We start from the raw sequence: 23,529 nt of genomic DNA on the forward strand, positions 1-23,529 counted from the left end.
TGGTGCCAGATAATGCCTGGCCTCATGTGGCTAGAGTGTGTAGACAGTTTTTAGATGACGAAGGCATTGATGCCATTGACTGGCCCTCATGTTCCCCAGACCTGAATCCAATTGAGAACCTCTGGGACATTATGTATCGGAGCATCCAAAGCAGCACCAAAGACTGTCCAGGAGCTCGCTGATGCCCTGATCCAGGTCTGCGAGGAGATCCCCCAGGACACCATCCGCCATCTCATCAGGAGCATGCCCAGATGTTGTCGCGAGTGCATAGAGGCACGTGGGGACCATACACACTACTGACTTACATTATTAGTTGCTTTGATGAACTTCATGCAAGTTGGATCAGCCGGTCACTTCGTTTTTTTACATTGGTTTTTAGTATTAAAAACCAGATTTACTAAAAATACTAGATTTTGAATCTAGCCCTCAGTGTGTTGATCATTTTGGTTTCCATTGACTGTAGTCACATAATTTAGTTCTTCAAATTATAGAATGAATATACATAAAGATTTTCAAATTGAAAATTTCATTTATTGAGATCAAATGTGTAATTTAAGTGTAACCTTATTTTTTTTAACCTTATTTTAGTTTAAAAACAGTAATTTAACTCATTTATGCTACACAATTATGGAAACCCAACCCAGGAACTTCAGTGAATTAGTCATTTTAATTATAGTTAATTATTGCAGAAGATTTAAAACTGTATAAAAAAGAAGAAAAAAACACCTCAAACTTCAAGTAAGCTAAGACAATTTATTTAATTAATTTAAATAAAAAAAATAATTTGTATAACTAACTGCATTTATCTAGTTAAAATCAAAAACTATGATTTAACTATTTTTATTATCATTTAATAAATATTTTAGAAAATAAAGAAAGATGCAACCCAGGAACTTCTGTGAATAATTGATTCAATCATTTTCAACAAACTGATTTATATAAATTGAATCTGACGCTACAAGACATCGTTTTTCTTTTTACATCAAAGTATTTTTGATTTTTGCCTCAGTTAACGCACAAACAATGAGACATAAAAAGAGAAATGTAATGTTTGTTGCGCTACTCAGCTAGAAAAAGTAGCTTGAAAAGAAAGCTACACTATTTTGAAAATAGCACTGGAATGAACTAAATCAATAAATCACATGAAATCAAACCAACCAACCAACCAACCAACATATAGCCTATGGTTTCTGCCATGCTGGACAAAGCTATGGCACCTCAAATTACTCTCACATCAAATTGAAACAGGATTTATTAGTTCTCACTCAGCTCTCATTGTCTGTCTTTGAAGATCAATAAAGCTTATTCAATCATGTGGACTCAACCCACTAATCTGGGCATGGGCAATCAAACCTCCGATGCATAAAAACCTAAAGTGTCAGACAAAGTCACTAGAACAAATTACTGATGTCAGTAAAGTGGTTACTAATAGTTTCATCATTCCATGTGAACTCAATTCATCAAAACATGTGATTCACAATCACAAATGTTAGACAATGTTCAAAAAAGGCTATGTTTAGACCACAGCTAAATGTAGACCAAATCTGATTTTTACCCCCACACATGTTACGTTGACAAAATACAATTTTTAATCCAATTTGGACCACGTTCAAAACAATCATGTATGGGATTTTTTGCAATGTGACTTTGGTGTGCGTAGTCAGGTTTGAATTTACTTCGACTTTAACATCATAATTGTTGAATCACCCTGAAACAAAACATTACATGATACAAAATATTAAATGATTATATGGAATTTGTGGATGATGTTATGATGAACACACTTTATGCATGCTGGTCACATTGTTGCCTGTTCAGACCGGTGTCTGATATGGGCCACATTTGAAAGGTCATGTCCACAAAAAAAAATAAAAAATTAGATTTGAGCAGAAAATTGGAATTCTGGTCTGTACTATGTAATATAATAGGAGTGCCATTGTCTATGATACTAATGAGGACAACGGATAAGCTACAAATCCACACCACACATGAAAACCAAACATCTATTCCACCTGGAATAGAGTCAGGTAGCGCACGCACGCACACTCCCGGACACACTCATACCCATCCACACACACGCAAACCAATTAAGATTCATATTTCCAAATCATATTCACAAGCACAGAGGCGTGTGGAATATGTTGAGTGAAATGTGATAACATACGATACAGGGCTCAATGACTACACTTTTTCTTGCGAGTAGAAAGACAAACACTCAAGATAGGCTATACGCACGCTCTACAACCGCACACAACAGCTTTGAAGAAAAAGATCACACAATGTGATTGCATAGTTTTTCAATATAGAGAGTCGTGGAGGTGAGTCATTTGGTGTTCTATTAGCATTTGTATGCGCCGTGCCAGCGGTGGGTCGGGGGAGACAGTGCTTCTTAGATCATAACACCTCACGGAAGGCAAAAATTGTTTTGTGAAAATGCTGTTTACAGAATCCCCACTGGGCCTCGCCTTTACAAGCCATGAATAACTTGGTCACCAAATGACGGGTTTCTGGGTCCCGCTGTCTGGCTTTTCACCTGTGAGTGGTCTATATAAACCAGACATACAAAATAAAAGCATAGAAACAAAGACTGTGTCTGAGCTGATTGCTATATTGAAACGATCTAAGCCCCAAATTAATCAGAAAAGAAGATGTTCCTCTAGTATTTTATGCTTACAATTGAAGCAAACATCCAATGACAGTCTGTCAAACACTCTGCGAAATAAGACACAGAAATAGAGGGAGAGGATTTTATGATAGCCTCACAGCAAATTAAAAGAATATTCTGGCTTATTTTTGTCCAATGAGTTTGAAGGCGTGAATGAGTGAATGACATTTAAAATATGCAGAGGGCAAGTTTCCAGTGGAAAAACAACTTTAATTTCAATCTGCTTCTCACAAAGTTTCAGAGGAATTTGAATGTATAGTGCAGTTTAAAGTTGAACTTCTTTTGTGGTGCATTTCTTTTTGTCAATTTAAGAGCTTGATAGCCCCAGTCACCTTCCGTTTTTACAGTATAATAAAGACTGTGAAAAAAATAAATAAAATAAAATTCTTCTTTTGTGCACCTTAGAAAAACAAAACAAGCCGTACAGGTTTGGAACGACATGAGGGTGAGTAAATTATGACAGAATATTCATTTTTCAGTGAACTTTCCTTTAAAAAAATATATTAAATCATTTAAATTCAATTTCAAGTATGAAATATTCTTTCTGAATTGAAACATAAAATGGCTATGTGGAACTGAATCCTTTTTGCTTGCAAAAATACTTCTTCTTAGCAGCTGATGGTAAAGAACACTTCACTGACTGGAAGAAATTTGTAATCAAAGATGAAAAAGGTGGGCAAATTAAACAGCTCAGCTGGTAAGGGAAAATGTCAAGTGGTTTGTTTATAAGTCTCAAACATTAAACTTCCACACACACACACAGGCACTGACAGCTTGAAACAAACATCTCAGGCCTGCTAAGTTCACTCACCAGTTCAAATGTTAAAACAAATTACGATTTAGCTACATTCACCTATGCTTTCTCCAATTTCCTCTCATTGCATCATTTTCTGTTTTGATAAACCTCAGTGGAATGCAACAATGTCACTTTCTTTATTTTCAGATGGTGTCTCAGGTGGATAAATCAAATGGCACAGAATAGGAGAATTAAGGCCGTGCAGGATGATAGTATAAATGTGTCAAACTCTGAAGGTTTTGCTATACCGTTTATACTGATGAGTGATGCAAAAAGTAATGTGGGAATACAGTGTAGAATGCATCTCAAGTCAAGATTCATTTTATATTAGTTTTATTCTTTTGAGCTTTTTTGTTTTTTAACTCAAGTGTTGCATCATGTTTTTGCTCTGATGCTAGATTTATCATTTCTTAATCAGATTTTTTCCAATAAAAAAAAGTTCCAATTAATCAAAGAAATTTGTAGCCAATTTTTCCATTGAACTGCAGGCAAACATAAACAGAAGTATACCGATACCCTGAAATAAAATTACCATTATGCACTAAAAAAAATGAATTCATTACCCTTGCTTAATTTAACTGAATAACTCAATTTCATTAAACCAGTTTAGTTCTTCACAATTTAGCTGGATTTCTATTGTTAGCTATATATTTTTGTTATTGCGCTACATTTTTGTGCGGAAATCAGATCGCTTTCGTAGGCTAGAAATCATTTTTATTTCTATTTTATATTTAAGTGTTGGGAACAAACAACATGATGGAGTTTTGTCAACAAAAATGATTCATGTAGCCCAAACACTTCCTTTTTAAATATATAAGGTCAATTGAACACAATGAAATTAAGCTTAAAATCTAAAAAAATCGTGTTACTTTAACTCAATTTTAATTAAACTAAACAAGAGGCAAAAATCATTTTTGAGTGTACTAAAATGCATGACATTTCTGTCATTACTCATGTCATTATAAACCTGTATGACTTTCTTTCCTCTGCAGAACACAAAAGAAGATATTTTAAGAATGCTTTAAAGAACATTGGTCCCTATTTAACCTTCATTGTTTGGACAAAAAAAGAAAGTAATCATACAGATTTGGAACGACGTGAGGGTGAGTAGATAAATGAATGAGAAAATGAATTTTAATCTTTGGGTCATCTCCTCTGACAAAAAGGGAAATCATGTTGCTTGAAGTGTTCTTTGAATCATGAAAGTATGTTGAAGAAACTCAAATCTAAACTAATAAACCTGGCCTGAGTCAATGAGAACAAGAGAAACAGACAGGGAATTAGAATGCAGCATGGGTTTGGTTGAAGTGTGTGTGACGGTAAGGTAATCACATGCTAACTGGGTGGGCGATCAGGGTGGAGTGACGTGTGTGTGTGTGTGTGTGTGTGTGTGTGTGTGTGTGTGTGTGTGTGTGTGTGTGTGTGTGTGTGTGTGTGTGTGTGTGTGTGTGTGTGTGTGTGTGTGTGTGTGTGTGTAGCAGACAGCTCGCCCCTGTCACTATGCACTGCTGTGAGAGAACAAAGGAAGATGCCTAGCAGGGGATGGAGATCATTGCAGTCCCTCTCAGCATTCTGAGCAGTCGCCCTGCCAAGCCTCGTCTTTTCAGGGGCAAACCTTCCTCGTCTATGCTGTTCGGCAGGTTGAACGACCTTTCCTGTCAGTTCGGCGTTAAAAGGGAGTACAACACTACAACAACCAGTGCCACCTACCACTAACTGAAAATACAAGGGAAGAACAAAGATCCCTCAGTGCAAGAAAGTCAAGTACCACCAAACACAGTGTCTTTTCCTGTGCATGTGTTGGGAGATAATGTAAGTGAACAGATTAAAGGAACAACTCTGTCACTATTTACTCAACCTCATGTCATTTACATTCATTGTAATTGCATGTAAAATAGCGGCCGGTGTGGAAGAAAGGAAGTGCGGTTTGAAAAGACATGAAGTGAGTAAATTTCCCTTTGAATGGGAACTTCTGTCTTCAAATACACTTTGACAACATTAAAGGTGAAGTTCAGAGAATTTTCCTGGAATTTACTCTCCTCCTTTCAGCAGTTGAAAAGTTACTTTCAACTGCATATTCTATGCTGTCATACATATGCATATACGCCACTGATTTACAAGACAAACTCCCTCTGTTTCACCCTTTTCCATGTAATATGTGAATCCGATCATAATTGTTTTATATTTTAGCTTTTTCAAAGTCACCACTCTTTTGAGTACATTCTCTCAATCAACTTCATGAGCATCTTTATACTTTTCGAACAGTACTGAACAGGTTTAAAATAAAATAAAATAAAAAAATAAAAATAAAATAAAATATTTTGTGCTGGAATTTGGCTGCCACATTTGCAATACCAAAACTAAAGGGAAAGAGAAACAGCTCAAATATACATTATTGATCATTGTGGCATCTTTGGATCTTTCCTTTTATATTCCCTAAATGCAAACTATGGTAAATGATTAGCACTACATCATCTCACAAAGTACTATTTTATTAAATGCTTCAAAGAAGGTAAATAGTGTTCATTTCACACAGATAGTTCTAAGTATGAGAAATGGAACTGCGTAATCAGATTATGATTGATGTACAAGAGCCCTCAGGTAAAGAAAGTATGATTAGAGATAATAGCCACCTTAATTGTTCCTTAATGAAATATGAAATAAATTCACGATATGAGTTTTGAATACATGCATATCGCCATTTCCCCTCCTTGTACGTTAATTAACAACAAAGACTTTAGAGATAGATGAGGGGGGTGAGTTTTACTTCCCCAAAAGCTCTAAGACTTTGAGTAAGAAGGATCATTGATTCCAATGGCATTAGTCGTTGACTAAAAAGTCATTAGGGAACAATATCCCTAGTATTTCCCTCAAATCGTTCACCTCACAAAACACAAGTTAATCTTGGTAACAAAATGGTAATGCAAAATGGATCTCAGGTTTTTGCAACAGTTCATATCGTATTTTAAAATATATTTTCATTAAAAGAAAAACTACGACTTAAACAAGAAACTGTAAAACTTAACATTGTAAAGCACATGAAAGGCTATCAATCAATCAATCAATCAATCAGTCAAATCAGCCTTAATGAATCACTGTAATGAAGACAAGAGCTCACTATCACACTTCTTTAGCTCTGTTATTCACAAAGTAACACTCAATAATTGGCTTTTTGTAACAAGTCATTTTCAATTCTTCAGTACAAAGCACCTCTGGGTCAGTAACGTCCCAAAGAATTTAATTTCAGACTGCTATAAATTCTATCAGTCTGCCAAATAATAAAGATTAGGATTTCTTCCTCTTCTTGATTAAATATCACATTCTTAGCTATCAGTAGATTCAAATTAATATTTTTCATCTTAGTATCCTATCTTGCAAGCCGATCACCTAATTTATATTCCAAACTATCAAGCAAACAGCCGAGAGCCCTTCCTCTCAGATCTATCCGCCATATCCTGTTATTGACTGTAACAATGCCTCTCCTAGCGCCTCATTTATAAAATGAGTAAAAACATATAAATAAAAACATTTGATCTTACGATCATTTTTCAAATGTGCGTAGGTGTGATTTAGAGAACGAACCGCCTCTCTTACAGAAGTGAAAGTTATAAATCGCAAGTGATCTTGAAACTATGCACAGCTGAATGGTTTCCTATCTCCGCTTTGTAAATGTTGCCTAATAAATGTCATTAACATATAAAAGAGTACCAGTCAACGTCCAAATCCTTTACTTGAAAATGGCGAGCGGCAAGAAGTGCTTAGATTTCCAAATAACTGCAGTACTACGACTTTCTGCCACAAGGAAAAGTGTGTATGTCTGCTCAGACCCTGACGTGACGTCAAAGACTGTTTTACTAAATATGAGTGTTGGCGTGGATCTTAGCGTACGCACCCTCTAAGATCAAATCTGTGCGTACGCACGATTTATAAATAAGGCCCCTATTAACTAAACTACACTATTTTCTTTGCTCTTTTTAAAGATCAGGCCTATTATCGGCAAATGTAAATTGCATATAAGTTGGTAGCAATTTCCGTGACGTCTTTTCAGACAGTCCCCTGCCCTATATACACAGGAATATGAAAACAGAGTTCACAAAGAAGAGCTGCCATGCATGCATCAAAAGTTCTTAATAAGATACTTTTACCTGTAAGGCACCCCAGGAATGACTGCAGAACCAGCAGTTTCCATAGCAACTTCATCTTCACTTTGGTACGGTCAAAGTCAACTCACATCCAATCAGGAATGTATGGAGTCCTCTCTGTGGTTTCTCGTTCTTCACTCTGCAAGGAACACAAAAAAATTGTGTGCTTAGTTTGATTCAAAGATCCTCCACTCTAGTAAAGTTCTAGTAGTTACTAAGGTTTTCATGCTGAAATGATGTTCACCACCTATTTAACTTTCATAATATGACATATCGCCAAGTGAAACAGGATAAGCAACAAAAATACCCTTAAATTTACCCATCAGGAGTTGATTGGATTGTGAAAAGCAGTCTCTACATATACGACAGTTGGCTGAAAAAATAAGAGGGTTTAGTGGAGGAAGTTATTACATTTTGATTAAAGATTATAAAGACACACATTTCTGGTGACACTTGTGGTGCAGAAATCACACAGTTTAGCTTTGAAGGCAAAAATATCTTGTATGTAACTGTATTTACAGTACAATCACTCCAAATTGTTCTCTTCTAGTTGGTAAAATCCCAGTATATTATGAGAATGTGATCTTGTCTGGTAAAAATATCAAGTTATGTGTCATTAAGAGTCCTGATTCAGGACTCTACAATGTAAGTTGTGGAGCTATTTTCTATATCAGTGCCAGGCCAAATAACACTTACTTTCACACTTTGCACAGTTTAATACATTTGTTGAATCGTCACATGCCTCACTTTGGGAGTGTGTGGGGGTGGGGTTGTTCTGTCTTTACGTCTCAGTGGAAGTCCCAAAGGGATCACCGTGAAATCGGGACCAAACACACATTGTGTCTAGGAAAGGAATATTAAGCTTTTGACACTGCAAAAGTTGCTGGAAAAGGAGAAGAAATCAATGGGGCCTACTGTAAAGTCCCAGAATCCCCAAGCAGAACTGTCTTTTTTTTTAAATAGTCCTAATTTAGCCAACAGATGATGGTTTTAATGAATGAACAGCCTCATCGTGTTTAATTTGTATGCATTCAGAGCTCAAAATACTTCATTTTTTATCTAAAGATTTGTTTTCCATTTAGGTCAATTTAATGACAATATTTCACCCCAAAATCAAACGGAAAAACATATTTTCATAAAGAAAATGATGCATACTTTTAAAGGCCATTGAGTTTTCTTGAACTCTGACAGTACAATAAAATAAATGGTAAAAATGGTACATTTACAATAAATATTTTAAACATTTATTTACATTTAAATATAATGAGTTTCAATCAGTGAGAATAAGATTTTTTTTCACATTATACTAATGAGATGTTGGGGGGAAAGTGCTCATTTGTCAAAATGCCACACTGCAAAAACTCTTAAGGGTATGTTACATTTTCTTTATGCAAATTTTTTTTGTGAAATATGTCCCCAGACTTTACTAGCTAAAAACACTTGGGTCCAATTCTTGGAGAGGTCAAAAACAAACAAACAAATAGGTAAACCTCAATACACTGGTAGCAATATAAACTTGAAAAATAAGAGAAGAAAACATGGATCAATCTATTCTCTGAAGTGCATATATGGATTCCTCTGTGCTCCATTCCACTCTCAGATTCCTGTTCAGACCGGCTGTCTGGGAGGGTGAACTGAGGGGCGTTCGGTTCTGAACTGCCGGCAAACAAAGACGAATGTAAATGGGACGCAGTGTGATTTATGCAGCATTCTAGAGAGTGAGCAGAGCAATCGTGAGAGGGAACATGTCAAGAGTTCTGCTTTACTAGGAGGAAGCACAGGAATGAAAACGGCTTGAGAGCAGAACGAGCAGCTGCTGCAGCGGACAAGTCTAACAGTTTGAAGTTTATTAATTCAGCCGTGCCCAAACTAAAAAGATGCTAACACCTTTCCGCTCGAATATCCGGCCTAACCCCGAGGCATGATTTCCAAAGAGCTTTCCAGATCGAAATCATGAGGGTTGCCGAGATTGAATCCACTTTATTTCCTGAAAAGTAACGTCAACAACTTAAGCTAAGGATTTGCCGACCTAGATCATGTCCTAGATCATGTCTTATCTCTATTTCAATCAGTCCAATCTCCAGGTCACCCTCCACCCCTCCTCCTCAACCCCAGCTCCACCTTAATCTGCTCTCATATACCAGCTCACTTTTCTCTGTACCTGGGTTAGAGGGATATTGTCTTTCATCTGAAACCAGACCGGGCCAGTACAGTCTACCTTTTAGACTCAAAATCTGCTGGATGTACATTGATGAGATGTGCGGATATGGTTTTTTTCTATATCAAGATCTGTCAATAGCAGATCCTCTATCACTACTGTGCCCTTTGGCAATGCCCTTTACCCAGTTAGAAGACTGCTCCAATGTATTGCTTTGGACAAAGGCATCTTTCTAACAAACAAAAGAGCAATATTCCTAATAATTTAGTTGATATTTTAAAGGAATGGTCAACACAAATTTCTATTTTGTCATTGTTTACTCAACCATTTTGTCATAATGTTCTCAACCAAACCTGTATGGCTCTCTTTCTTAGCACATCCTAGCTGCTTTAAACAAAACAAAATAAAATAAAAAGAATAATGTAAATACAATGAAAGTAAAGAGGGACAGGAGATATCAAGCTCCAAAAATAACACAAAAATACCATAGTGATACCATAAAACTATTATTTTTAAAAAATGGACCATTAAATAGTCTATACATTATATTATAAATCTTATACATTATAAATGCTTGAGCATGCACTTAAAATTGAGATCAGATTTTGAATAATGGCTTAAATGTTGGTGTTTTCTCGTATGACAAACTAAAAAATTATATAGTATTTTTATTACTAATAGTCTCAGTCAAAAGTTTGGAATAATTACGGTTTAATGTTTTTGAAACAGCATGAAAGAGAGTAAATGATGAAAGAAATGTAATTATAGGCTGAACTATTTCTTTAAACTGTGGTAAATATGGGATCACATCAAGATGACAGCAAGATGATAACCAATGACAGAAACATACATCACATTACATATATTTTACAATAAAACAAGCAATTTAAACAATTTGCTCTGAAAAAAATCCTCTTGAACAAATTAATTTCGGAGGTCTCCATTACCATGCTGTTTCTAAGTACGAGTTAATGGTTGTGATTGATTGGAAATGCGAATGTAACCGATCTGATGACATGCTTGCACTAAAAATCCTCTAAATGAGAGCCATTTCTTTCTTTTTTCGAGGGGTCAAGGGACAAAAACAGCATTTAGATGAGGGCCATTGGGCTTGGTCATCACAGGCATGCTGATTCGACCACAAGCTTTAATTTATAGCTGATACTGAGACGTGACTGAGATGGGCAACAAATGAGGTGGAGAATCCAGACCGCAGAACAAGCTACAAAATTGATCCAGCAGCAGATGGGGTTAATGCGCTATTTCAAGAAATGTGTTGATCAAATCTAGTGCACTCATGCCTCTCAACTTACAATGTCAATTGTTTTATTGTCTCCTGTTTGTTCACAGATTAAATGCGTAATCTTATGTGGTCAAGAACATGTAACACTGCAACACACTCTTGTAAGGAGACAAACACTCTTGTATCATACTACACAAAAAAAGATGGTAATGTGATAACAAGTAAGACATTGATTTATCAATCACTCATAAAGACAGTCTCGTTTCGTTCCTGAAAAATCCCAACCACTAATACAGAGATCGACAGTCTGTCTGGAAGATAAGCAACTGTTGTATAAAAATAATAAAACACGTAAGTTTGAACAACGTCTTGTCATTCAAACACATCATCCTTTCCTAAACAGAGACTGCCGCAAATGCTGCCACACTTTTCTTTAAATTCCAAAATTGCCTTGTTGTAATTATCTTACATTCCAGTCTTAAAGATATGTATGAATTGATATATATTATTATATATTTTAATGTAATTGACTAATATGACTATAAAGTTAACTATATTATATTAACTATATTAACGTCAACACCAATGTTCATCAATGTTTTATTTATTCACAAAGAATTGGAACGATTATTAAAACACTATAGTTATAGTATTTGGTGAGAACAGTCCTTAACAGTGTAATTCCTATAGAGCTATTATCTATTGTCTAGTGGCACCACGGTGTTCTTTCTGCAAATCATAACACACTTGCAATCAATGTCCTTTGCGTGGGTGTTCAAAAACTGTCATGGTCAAAAACAGCTCAAAAATAAAATCATGCAGGATATATATTTTTTTTTTTTGTCTTCGAGGTGCCTTGGAGGGGGTCGTGCATTTCCTTTTTCTTTCTTTTTTTTCTTTCTATTTTCAAAGTGGGTATACGTTGATAAATACATTTGATAAATACATTTTTCCTTGATCTTTTGACATATAAGAAGTCATTGTTCAGTCATTGCACAGTTTCAGAAGTCAAAACTTCCTTGATCGTCCAAAAACAGCTGTTATTGAAACCAAAATGACTTGTTTCGGATTTTGTCACATTATGACATCAAAGTGCGACGAAAGACCGCCTCTGCAGAAGAAGATCAACGCCTACTTCTACATCATTGCCTCTTTAGCCCCGCCCATCAATTCACGCATGTAGAGCACGTAGAGAACGCTGCTTTTGTTATCGTTTTGATCTAATCCCTTGGCTGTAATCCAGTGCGTGACATCTTCTGTTTTGTCATCAGTAAGACATTACAACCCGTTTAATTTTATTTAAAACACGACAAATAAAATTACAATGTATACTTGTATATCGAATAGGATGAACTATAAATAGCCTATAAGAACGACAGTGTGACAAACAATGGCAAATTTATTCATAATTCCATTTTTGCTTTGAAAAACCCCATGTCTTACTTCCAAGTCTTGAATGCGACATGCCTATCAAAACGGAGTGTTCGAAAAAGAGGGTCAAAACAGGATAGAAAATATCTTATTACTTCTAAATTGGGATGTTTTTGACGTAAAAATCTTGATAACATTATAAGTGGACCTCAGAGAACATTATTAAATAAAACAAAAAATGCAGTTCATGACTCCTTTAAGTGACATTCCTGCATCTTTCATGCTTTTTTGGGCCAGAAAATCCCTCTCTCTAAACCAGAGTGGAGCCCAGGGTGCTGAAAGTCAGGCATGCATTGGTGCATCAATGACAAGCACTCAGAAAGATGGGTGAGGGAACGCATAGGCATAAAAAAGTCACCGCTACTTCATGGAGCTTCAGGCAATGGGTGATATAAAGAGAGTGGCTTAAAATGTCTTCTTATGGCTTGCAACGCAAAGCCGCACAAAAGTCTTTCTGCTGCCTCTCTCTGAAGCTGAGCTCTTTGTGTTGGATGTAACCTTCATGGCTGAGCCACTCTGTCTTTGCCAATCTCGTTACAATGTAGGGAGGAGAATAGGATTCGCAGTCAAAGGTTCATTGAGATCTGCCTGTTTTTCACTTTTCTCTGTCAGTCTGCCTTACTCTCTTTAAATACTAAATAAAAGCACTATTTATACTCTCTTAATGAAGTCAAAACTGACCATATTCACTTTTTTAATGTAGGTCAATTCATCGCTTTACATGATTCCAATACTAATTACTTTGGAGCTGCAAGAACATTACACCATGACAATGCTGATTTGGACACTAAAAAACATTTACTATAAATAAAATAAAATGTAAGCTAGATAGGTCTCAAAATATGTACACATTTTATTTTGCAGTTTATGGAGATTTTTTTTTTTATCCAGACGGTGTGTAGTTACAGTAATAGAGGTTATAGCTATCCTAACCAGTCAAACCTTGACCCCTTGGTCTTCATAATCTTTAATCTTTAATCATCCCTGTTCCCTCTCCACAAACTAAACCGACTATGTGCCCGCTGGCTTGAATTTTTGCACTTCGGATGAGGAATATTGATGAGGTCATGGTTGAGTTTGGTATGTAACACCTGCTATATATATATATATATATATATATAGGTTAATGCAAATTAAAATCATTAAATGTCATGCTATGCTATATTTACTGAAAAACAGTGGTAAACATTTTAAATGTTTTATATAAAATAAGGTTTCAAAATCCTTGAAATATAATCAGTCAAGTATCATGCATGTGCACACGGATATTATTCTGATATTAAATATGAATGGGAAGTGGCCATGGGGTGTAAGCATAAAATCACAGTTGACCTTACATTTACTTTTTAAATGCACATTACTGGTCTTATTGTGCATTATTCGTCTGTACATGACCTTCCAAAGAAAATAAACACCTGTCTTCATATATATTTTTCATAATTATAACATTCTCCAACTCGGCTTTTACTAATCCCTCTTAATTTGTGTGCATCTCCTCCTAACCACCAGGCTTCATTTTTGGTATGTAACACTTGCTTTTTACTATATCCAATAATTTCCTCATTGTCTGGAGCAATATTCAAAGATAGAAGAAATGGGTTAAATTAGTAAATTTGTCAAATTACAGAGGTATATGTATGGACAATAAATGGACAAATATTAAAATGACAACACCACAGCTATAAAATAAAAGAATGCCAGATTAATTAAAGCACAAAGAAATACAGCACCAAAGTCATATATTCGACAGTTCTGCAAGATTTATAAGAAGTAGCTGGGAGTGTGAAATTGCAGTCAGTGTGCCTTAAGCTTTACTACCAAACAAGATCTTACATCGACAGCTGACAAATGCCCAAGGCTGTGAGTTCTGGTGCACTGGACACTCTTTGCCATAGCAGTATCTTTAGGCTGACAACAATAAATCCAACATTAATACGCTGCAAAATCCACAGAAAACGTGCTTAGCACCAGATCTCCAGAAATTTGTGATAAGAAATAAACAATTATTCAGTTTAACAAATGAAACCTTGCTCTTTAAGTGAGGTCACAAAATACAGTACCGACATCAATACAGGATTAAATAAGGGCTAGAATCAATTAGGCTTTTTTTTAAGCCAGCTTACTTAAAAAGCATATGACTTGAAAGCACAAAAGCCCTGTTATCTTTGTTATCACTACCTCTAGGCGAAATGCTAAATATTTAGCATGTAACGTCTCTGAATAATGATACTTCCATTTGCAAACACCTTGTTAGGCTCTAATAAAAACATTGACACATTGCAGATGCTTTATTCGAATTTAAACATACTAATACTTAATAATCTGCAGAACTTGATGTACTACAATCTCATTTAAAGGGATAACTTAGTTCACCCAAAAATGAAAATTCTGTCAGTAATTACTCACCTTCATGTTGTTCCAACCCCGTAAGACTTTCGTTCATCTTCGAAACACAAATTAAGATATTTTTGATGAAATCTGAGAGCTGGCTCACTCCTCCATACGCTTATAAAGGATCGAAACTTGCAAACCCAGAAAGTTAGTAAAGACATCGTGAAAATATAGCCTAGAAATCTAGACGCACCCTAGCGGCAGCAAAATGTATTTTGCAGCCAGGGCAGTCTAGCAACTCTCCATTGACTTTCGAGCTGCAAAAACCTAAACTGGGTCAGGCCAATCACGTCGTGTGTAGAGTAGGCGGGGCGGGCTTAACATAATGACGACAGAGTTGCGACGGTTACCTGCCACTTAAAAACGAAGAAGAGCTGCTGCTGCTGGCGAACATCTTTCGAATCGGCTTTGTCCGTGACTCTGGAGGACTTGGAGTTAGGTTTTTCTTTGAGAAAAGAGCATAGAGCGGCACTTAAGTCATTCTTAAAAAAAGGAAGATGTGTTTGTAGTTTTGCCGGCCAGATATCGCAAAAGCTTAATCTATCAACTAACGTTAGCTCCGCTGTTGGGAAAACGCTCTGGTTGGTTGAAGCGCTGTCCTATTGCGTGCAGAGGGAATTTGAAAGACAGCCGTTTATCCCGCCCCTCGGATTGAGCCGTGTCTAAGGTGAGTTGCCAGACCCAACATCTTGATGTAGGTCTGGCTTGCCAGGCTAGTGAAAATAGTCAAAGTGACTACAGTGGCTCAACCATAAGTTTATCAAGCGACGAGAATACTTTTTACGCGCAAAAACCAACAAAAATAACGACTTTATTCAACTATTCATTTTCGTCCGTGTGGGCCTGAATGAATTCACGTAGTGTAACAGCGCAGCGCGTCTGGGTTGTACGCCACCACGTAGGCTCAAAATTGGCCGACGCTGGTCATGTGTGTGACGTACAACACAACACACTACGTGAATTCATTCAGGCCCACACAGACTAAAATGAATAGTTGAATACAGTCGTTATTTTTGTTGTTTTTTGCGCACAAAAAATATTCTTGTCGCTTGATAAACTTATGGTTGAGCCACTGTAGTCACTTTGACTATTTTCACGATGTCTTTACTAACTTTCAGGGTTTGCAAGTTCTGATCCTTTAGAAGCCTATGGAGGAGTGAGCCAGCTCTCAGATTTCATCAAAAATATCTTAATTTGTTTTCCGAAGATGAACGAAAGTCTTACGGGTTGGAACAACATGAGGGTGAGTGATTACTGACAGAATTTTCACTGTTGGGTGAACTAACCCTTTATTATGACTCAGCTGATTGTTACTGATTTATGTAAATGTCACCACTTTGATAAATATGCTTAATCTGATTCATATCTGTTCATGATAGTTAAACATACAATACTTTTAGCAACGTTTTTATTTAAGGATTAAAATTTAAGATGCTTTTTAAAAAGAAAGAGCACTGAAATAGTTAATATTTGTTTAATGTTACACCTCCAGCCTTGCAACAATGGCTTACTGATTCTACTCTGCTCAAATTGCAGCTCGCTGCCCCATAAAGGCTTTTGCTATGGTCCTGTATTACAGCCTAAGCCAAATTACAGCCTGAGCCTTGAACAATAATGGCATCAACAACATAACACCACCACCATTACATCACCATTATGGCAGGAACAATACAAATTCTTGTGCCTCTCCAACTATTTAGCACAGCGCCTGTGATGAGTTGGATTAGCCAATGACTCGACAGAGCCACCCTTGTTTCTGGGTGATGTGTACCAGCCAGACTGTGATAACCAATAGAGAGGCCCAATATTTGATGAGGAATACATTTTTCCTGTGTACTATAAAAATATAATGCAACTTTAAGAACTCAAAGCTTTCCATAATGTCCAAAAATGTGTGTTAAAACTAAGCTGCAAAAACGATCAATGATGCCTATAAGGTGATTAGAAATAGTGTAAGGAAACAGTGACAGAAGTTCAACTTTTAGACCTCAAAACTTGAAAAGGCAAGTTGATTGAAAGTGAAAAATCATGGCAGTTGATTAGGACCCATTGATTTCCATAGTATTGAAAAAAAAAATAGTATGGAAGTCAATGGGGCCCGTCAACTGTTACCAACATTCTTCAAATCTTATTTTGTGTACAGCAGAAGTAAGAAACTCATACAGGTTCGGAAAACCTTGAGGGTGAGTAAATGATGACAGAATTTTATTTCTGGGTGAACTATCTTTAAGTGCAAGATGTGCAGCACCAATCTGCCATAGCATTATAATGAGAACACTATTGTTGTATAGAATACTGGTGAATTTTTGTCCATGTTTCAGTGCATTGTTATGGGAAGAGTGGATCCACAATGGGAGTAACACATTCTGGCTAGCACGTAACAGTTAAAGTTCACTTGCATTTTCTTCCTTTTGTGCAGATACAAGTTGTAATGTTACATGTCTAGAATTTGATTCATCTCATATAGGATGTGTAATATAGAACGGGATTCAGTTTACTAATGTGTTCATTCACTCTTTAGCATCACCACATGCAGCTATTCCTTTTAAATTATCCTTTTTCGAAAACAGTGATGTATTATTGATAATCTAGCAGTTATTTTTCTAATCATATTTTTCATTTTGATACATATTTTCATGTCACAATTTTTATTTGTCAACATAAATTTTCGTAAGAGTGTACTAATTCAAGTATTTTCATTATTGTCATGGCGGACACACCCCGCCCCTTCCTGCCCCCTGCAAATGCCCTGCCCCCTAGTACTTGAGTACTCGTTTTTAAGACCTATCAGAACTCAAAATGAAAAACTGAAAAACATTCCCATCCCTATACAGTATGTAACCAACATACCATCTGCAACATTAACACATGCTGTAGCCTAAGCCTACTGTAACATTTGGACAGGAAGTGCTCATATTTGTGCTCATTTTGAAAAGGGCACTTGTTATATAAATGCTACTTGGTCTTGATATGCACACTTGCTTTCTGTAGGATAGTGGCCTACATTCTGCAAGTATCACTCCATCATTTCCTCCCTCAGAGACAATGCATCTTTAAAATGTCATTTTTGCACAGCTTGTCTAAATTGTGGGTTTTAGAAAACTCAAGCCCTGGATCCCAATTTGACAAAGACATTTTCAGTAGCCTTCCGTCAGCTTGTCAAATCAAGATCAACCGCTGATTCATTATCACGGTCAAACCATAACTCACATCAAGGCGACTTATCTGACCAGATAAGATGAGATGACAGTCAATCCAACATGGTAATATAATTCAAAGCTTTTTTTATAGGGAGATAATCGCTTTGCTACTTCTCAAACCTGAGCCTTTGGGAGATGATTATGTTGTGAATTGCCTTAGGCCTTCAGGACATATTTTAAAGAGCTAAAAATTAGGGTATTTGGAGTAAAAGTGTAAAATAAGTCTCTCAGCCTGCCTTTTCACCCTCTTTTTCTCTGCATGCTCACATGTTTTTCGTTATCTGAATATGCTCTGAATGTATTCATTCACCCCAGTCCCACAGGGCAAAGATGGGGAAATGTTGTTCTTGGTCCAGAACTTATATTGTCACATTATAAGAAAATAGCCTTCTGGCTAACTCTGGCATATTGGCAGAAATGTTTATTAATATGCACTGTCCCTGCAATAATAAATAAATAAATAAATTATGCATTTCTTCTTATATGGACTTGTTTTTCTCTTTGTCTTACATTTCTATATAATGAGATGTGGTCAATCATTGCAAAGAATAAAGCTTAAGAAGTTTGGGGAATGGAGACTTTGTGCTTCTGACTCTTTCCATGGGCCCATGCATTTTCACCTTGAAGAAGGCAGTGCTTTTTTTTAATGAAATGGGAACTAAGAATATTGTGGTGGCACAGAGAAATAGAGTTATAATCTAATCTAACAAAAAGGTTCCCCATTTCTATCACTGGTAAGACATGAGGGCCTGGATTTTGCTTTGGTGCAACAATTTGTTAGAAGTACACAGGAAATTGGAGTAATCTCTCATACCTGAGAAGTCGTGTGAGGACACACAATGACACGGGTATCGTTTAACCAAAAAAGACAGTGAGGTCTACGTAATTTATAGTAGTACTACCCTCTAAACACACATTTCTGCCTTCTTTAAGGTGAAAATGTGAAATGTACATTGGAAGTTCCTCACAAACAAAATCATAATACCAAGAATAAATGGACTGCATTTATATAGCGCTTTCACAGACCTATGGCAACCAAAGCGCTTTACATAGCCTCACATTCACCCATTCACTCACTCATTCACACACCGACGGCGGTGTCAGCCATGCAAGGCGCCATCCAGCTCGTTGGGAGCAGCTGGGGTTAGGTGTCTTGCTCATGGACACCTCGACACTTGGTCAGGTGGAACCAGGGATTGAACCACCAACCTCTCGGTTTGTAGACAATCTGCATGAACCACTGAGCCACTGCCGCCTATATCTGGATCTATATTTTTTAGATATTGGATATTTATTGCCTAATATTGGCTAGAAAAAAAAAGAAATGGTGTAACATTTAAAAACATTTAATATGGTTACGCCACAGACCAAAAAAAAGACTTTCGGTGTGTAAAGACAAATTACATCATGCCTGGTTATGGTGTAATGGAACATTTTCAAAAACATTTTAATGCAAAATAAAATTATAATGGGACAATTATAGTGTTTTAGGCACTGGGAAAAATATTATGTAACATCATAAGTGGACCTCAAGGAAAAAGTGCACAGTAAAAAAATATCCAATATAGCTCCTTTAATGTTATTGAAATCTGTATTATGACCTTAATGTTTTTTTATTGTAAAAACCATGCACCAGCATAACCACTGCCTGTGACCAGTTTTCTATCTTTTAAGACAGATTACATCATGATCGCTCTCAGAAGCACACATACACTCAAGTTTAATTATCTAACCAAACTTTAATCTCAGTCAGTAGGCTAATATTCCTCATGGACAGAAGCCACTTGTTTGTTTTTCCAAAACATAAAGTAGTAGTATGTTTTTAGCACCATCTGAATTCCCAAGAAAATTGTCTTAGATTTCTCATAAGCACTTCAAAACACACCCATGTGGTTTGGCACGATGCACTTTGCAGATTAAACAATTTGCCCGACACGGCCATCATTAAAGCACATCATATACAACGTCTCTATCTGACATCTTAAGTTTACTAGAGGGAAGAACAACCAGGGAGCACATTAAAGGTAAATAATAAAACCGGAATCACAGCGCCAACAGTTCCATAACTGCCTTATCATGTTATGCTCCGCTAATGAAACCCACAATTACCCATATTCCCAAAGGAAAATGTTGCACCCTGATTGCATAAGAAACAACAGACAATAATAGGTCTGTAACACATTTATAAATGGCAGATATGGGATACAGTTCAGTGAATCTGAACTAATTCAGACCCACAGCTTATTAGAGACAGATGTGTTGGTTATTAAACTCAAAGCAATTTTCCCCTTCTTTTTATGTGCTTAGATAAATAATGATGCACAAACAGTTTTTATATATTTATCCTTGGTAAATAAATACCATGGTAATCATACTGTAGTATATCAAAGTATCGTAATATTACCATTCCAACCAGAATGAAAAATGAATAAGAAAGTGTATTTATAAGAGTGATTTTTTGAGGCTGTAAATCCCAAAAGAAAAAGAAAAAAACATAATTTGAATGTGTCTGTAACATTGAAATCTGAAATAAAAGTCCATTCACATAACTGGACATTAAGGCATGATAAAAAAGGCACAATGGCGATGTTATTAAAATGAATGATAGCTCTGTTTGTGGCCGGTCTACTTGCAATCATGTTTGAGGATCATTACATGAAGCCAAGGAGCTTTAAAATACAGCTCGGAGACATTAAGTGGTAGTGATGATAGCAGCAGAATAAATGAAAAGCACTGCTTTAAAGGGAACTTTTTTAAACACGCTTAATACTGAATGTACCCTCACTCAATATTTAGCATATTTGCCCAAACAATAGCTTTAGTCCGACAAAATGCTGTATTTTACAACAATTCCTTTAGACAGGAAACTTGGAACTGGGGAAAAAAAGAAAATTGATTCTGCCCCTCCACTACTCTTAACCTTACATTTTCACCTGTCTTCAAAAATCACTCAGTTTCTTCAAGGCAATTTCTCACAAAACACACTTTTTGAGGGTTTTTTGTTAACTCTGATCCCAGTAACAATACAGCTTTGCTTTGTTCGGTTATGGTCCTGAACCCTTAAAAAAGTGTTTCTGCTCTTAAAAAAGTGCAATGGTGTGAAAGAGACATCTACACTATTATACGCTGCTGTCAGCTTCCCTCAACTTCAAGCCAACATGGAATAAAACATGATGTGTTAAAACAAAAGGGAGGCTTCCTTTTCCCAGTAGCGTTTATGTCTTCAGTTTAGCCTTTTAGCCATCAATGCAAAGCACTAGGAACACTATTAATAATCTACTAGACCCATTGCTTCCTTTGAAGGGTGCGCAAGTGCATTCAATACACCTTTTTCACACACTCTCGAGAGGTATCTGAGATATAACAATTTCCATCACCAGAGGGATTGTTTTTCCTAATTGACAGCCATCTCAGATCCATTAGTACACTGCTGTCAGTATACAAGGCTTTGATCTGTGATGTCAGCTGGATCAATTTCTATGCTTGGCAAATATGCAAATAATTCCGTAAGAAGAGATGTGTCAAAGGCACTCAGCATATGCTTGCGCTAAGACACTGGCTGTCTCTCGATAAAGAGAAAAAAGGGGGTGGAAGACAGCGAGAGAGAGAGAAAGAAACAGACTTTGAGATTCCACAACGGCTGGATGGGGAGGGAGAAAAAAAAATCATCTTAATACGACACAAGAGGCTTACAAGTCTCAGCATGCGCACGGGCGAAAGAAGCATCATGGGCCCACAGCCTCTCTGTGCATAACAATGTTTTGAAAAATTGCACGTCGCTGTTTGCTTTTAAAAACCCACAGAGTGCAGAGCAGAAAGGAGAGTCTCTTACTGGAGGCGCAAGGCGGATGACACAGAGCATTTGTCTTTATTTGCAGGGCTTCACCCTGGCTTACCGCACGGTCCGCTGGGAGAGGAGAGCCCCTAGATTAGATGCTAACGGACTTCTCAGGACACTGTCCAAAATGCTATTTTGCCAGGCATGAGAGTGGCCAGCTGTGTCTCGCCCACATGTAAATTAACTTGAATTCCCAATGACGGCTTTGTTGCTTTTTAACACGGGCTGCCCACTGAATTTGCTCTATGTAAACATAAAAGTTGGACTCGCTTAGAAGGGTACAGTAACAACGCCGAGATCCCGAGGGACTCTGCATTTCCCTGAAGGGAGCAACATGGTGTAAGTCTCCTAGCAAACATGACGAGTATTCAAAATACCAGACGAAGCAAAACATATTTTAAAGGAATAGTTCATCCAAAAAAATCATGTTGTTCCAAACCTGTATGATCTTCTACAGAACAACACAAAAGAAGATATTTCAAACATTTAAAAAAAAAATCTTCTTTTGTCACAGAATAAGAAAAAAGATTAACTTTTTCTTTTTAAACTACATGAGGTTGAGTTAATGACAGAATTATCATTTTTAGTTGACCTATCCCTTTAACTAACAAGCTTTTTAATATGGAACCCATCTCATTCTTCCTGTAAAAGCTTAAGTTTTCATTATAATTTCTATTATTTCACAAGTTTCATCAGAGTGATCACAATCCCTGCTAACACTCTTTGCAAGAAAGTTACAACTAATGTCACCATGTTTTACTTATTAGTCGCCTTCACATGTCTGTTGCCAATGAAGTGAAAATGAAGTGTAAAATGAAAATGACCTGTTAAATTAAAACTCTTCAGCTCTGACCTGCACGCAGATACCACTCATTTCAGTAACTTTTCTTAGAAAGGAGTAGGAAAGTATATATTATATAGAAGTGGCCTTCCTGTAACATTTTCTCAATGCTTCCCCCAGCAGAAACCATCCATTAAAATTTTTATGAAATGCAACCACCCCAGAATCTTTTTAATGTCACTTGCACTACATCACTTCTGACAGCCCGCCACACTTACCATAAGAACACATTCACTCTCTCTCTCTCTCTTACTTTCGTCTTGATAACGCTTGCTATTTGTGACCGTGTAGTATATCAAAAAGGACATCCAAAACGACTTCAGCTGTTCGCCAAAACATTATTATCCAAAACAATAATTATGCACCATATTCTCCTATCAGCAGTGTTTTGACATTAAATGTTAGCCTGATTTATACCGATCTCATTTGCATGCATGTATGCAATCACACTGAATTTGTCTCTAATGTATTATGACATGAACATAAACAAAGGTTGCTTTGAAAGAAAAGCCAGGAAGCCAGGAACATGCCCTGCATTGTTATAGCCTGACCAGTGATTAACATTAAATATGATCCATATAAAACCTCATCTGCTTGGCCACCAGACGAGATGAGATTGTACTTAGCACAAGGAGCTCCAGTCTGTGATGCTGAGCGACAGATGCTAGATAAGTCTGTCTATCCAACCACATATACAGATGAGGTCTATAACTTAATAACTTCATTATTTATTTAGATCGCTGATCTTTGCCGACAGAACCCCGACACCGAATAGTGAGTCCAATAGTGACTAAATTAATAAATAAATCAAATAAGGAGCAAAA

At 36.6% G+C, this 23,529-nt stretch overlaps 1 protein-coding gene across 4 annotated transcripts in view; it reads right to left on the minus strand.

Moving 5' to 3' along the window:
- Nucleotides 1-23,529, minus strand: part of cntn4 (contactin 4) — a 155,666-nt gene that overhangs the window by 130,274 nt on the left and 1,863 nt on the right. For all 4 annotated transcript variants that reach the window (XM_081381410.1, XM_081381412.1, XM_081381413.1 and 1 more), the window contains exon 2: nucleotides 7,607-7,742. In XM_081381410.1, the coding sequence (XP_081237536.1) occupies nucleotides 7,607-7,661 (55 nt within the window). In that variant the 5' untranslated portion in view covers nucleotides 7,662-7,742. The remainder of the gene's footprint in view (nucleotides 1-7,606; nucleotides 7,743-23,529) is intronic.

The sequence above is a fragment of the Scardinius erythrophthalmus genome (assembly GCF_964197995.2).
Source record: "Scardinius erythrophthalmus genome assembly, chromosome: 12".
Taxonomy (NCBI): Eukaryota; Metazoa; Chordata; class Actinopteri; order Cypriniformes; family Leuciscidae; genus Scardinius; species Scardinius erythrophthalmus.